Source organism: Fulmarus glacialis, unplaced genomic scaffold (genome assembly GCF_000690835.1).
Source record: "Fulmarus glacialis isolate BGI_N327 unplaced genomic scaffold, ASM69083v1 scaffold20816, whole genome shotgun sequence".
Lineage (NCBI taxonomy): Eukaryota > Metazoa > Chordata > Aves > Procellariiformes > Procellariidae > Fulmarus > Fulmarus glacialis.
In genome coordinates, this window is record NW_009219000.1 from 17,905 (window position 1) to 19,068 (window position 1,164).

The 1,164-nt window shown below is 62.0% G+C and overlaps 1 protein-coding gene across 1 annotated transcript in view; it reads left to right on the forward strand.

Annotated features, from left to right (window-relative positions):
• Nucleotides 1–1,164, forward strand: part of LOC104078551 (cadherin EGF LAG seven-pass G-type receptor 3-like) — a gene marked incomplete at its 5' end in the record, with an annotated part of 33,041 nt that overhangs the window by 17,901 nt on the left and 13,976 nt on the right. Inside the window, 3 exon segments of the mRNA XM_009580226.1 lie at nucleotides 26–115; nucleotides 375–516; nucleotides 708–828. Coding sequence (XP_009578521.1) covers nucleotides 26–115; nucleotides 375–516; nucleotides 708–828 — 353 coding nt within the window.

The window sequence follows — 1,164 nt, forward strand, 5'->3', positions numbered from 1 at the left end:
GCGCGGCGGGTGGAGGCGGGCGGCGGTGTGCCAAGCCCCTGCGACTCCAGCCCCTGCCCGGCCAACAGCGTCTGCAAGGACGAGTGGCAGAGCTACTCCTGCGTCTGCCAGCCAGGTAGGGCCTGCAGCGCCCCGCCATCCCTTTGCTCTCCACGCCTGTCTGCCTTCTCCTCTCCCCCTGTGGCTCCTGGCCTGTGACTGCTCTCCTGCCCATCCCTTGGGCAAGTCTGGGGCCCAGAAATCCCCACCAGACACTCATTAGTTTTTGTGGGGACAAAATCCCTCCTGAGCCCCCTGAATCCACTCCTTGGTGCTCTGGCCCCTCTCAGGGGAAAAGTTCTTGCTTTACACGGTGCTCTCTGTCCACACCTCAGGGTACTACGGAGGGGACTGCGTGGATGTGTGTCACCTCAACCCCTGCAAGAACAAGTCAGTGTGTCGCCGCAAGCCAGGTTCACCCCTGGGCTACGTGTGCGAGTGTGGAGGCAACTTTTTCGGGCAGTACTGTGAGCACAGGTGAGATGCGGAGCATGGGGCAAGGCCATAGCTGCCGTGCCTTGCTCTGTGCTGCCCTCTCATCCCAGCTACATGACCAGGGACCTCTCAGTGCCACCTGGGTCCTTTGAGCTGCTGAGCAGCTGGGCTGGTGGGAGGAGAAGGCCCGGGGAATTAGGTTGTTGTAACAGCAGAGGTATTTCTCTCCCTAGGATGGACCAGCAGTGTCCGAAGGGCTGGTGGGGGAACCCCACCTGCGGGCCCTGTAACTGTGATGTGAACAAGGGCTTTGACCCCGACTGCAATAAAACCAATGGGCAGTGCCACTGCAAGGTGAGGGGCAGCTGTGCCCATGGGGACGGGGCCCGTGGCTTCCCTGGCTTGTCCTTGATGCTCTTCCTTGTCCCCTCCAAAGGCCTGGCAGCTGCCCAGGCCCTGCTTTGTGTGCCTACCTCTGGGCTGGATCACCACTCAGCTCTTCTGTGCAGCCCTCCTGCACCAGTTCGGTGATGATGGGGGCAGTGGGGGTGCTTGCAAATCAGGAGAGCCTTGACCTTCTCTGCCCCGGATCCAGTGGTTCCCCAGGCGCCAGCCTCGGCTGCTGTCCCAATGGGCTGTCTGATGGCTGTCCCCGTCTCCCCGCAGGACTTCCACTACCGCCCCAAAGGC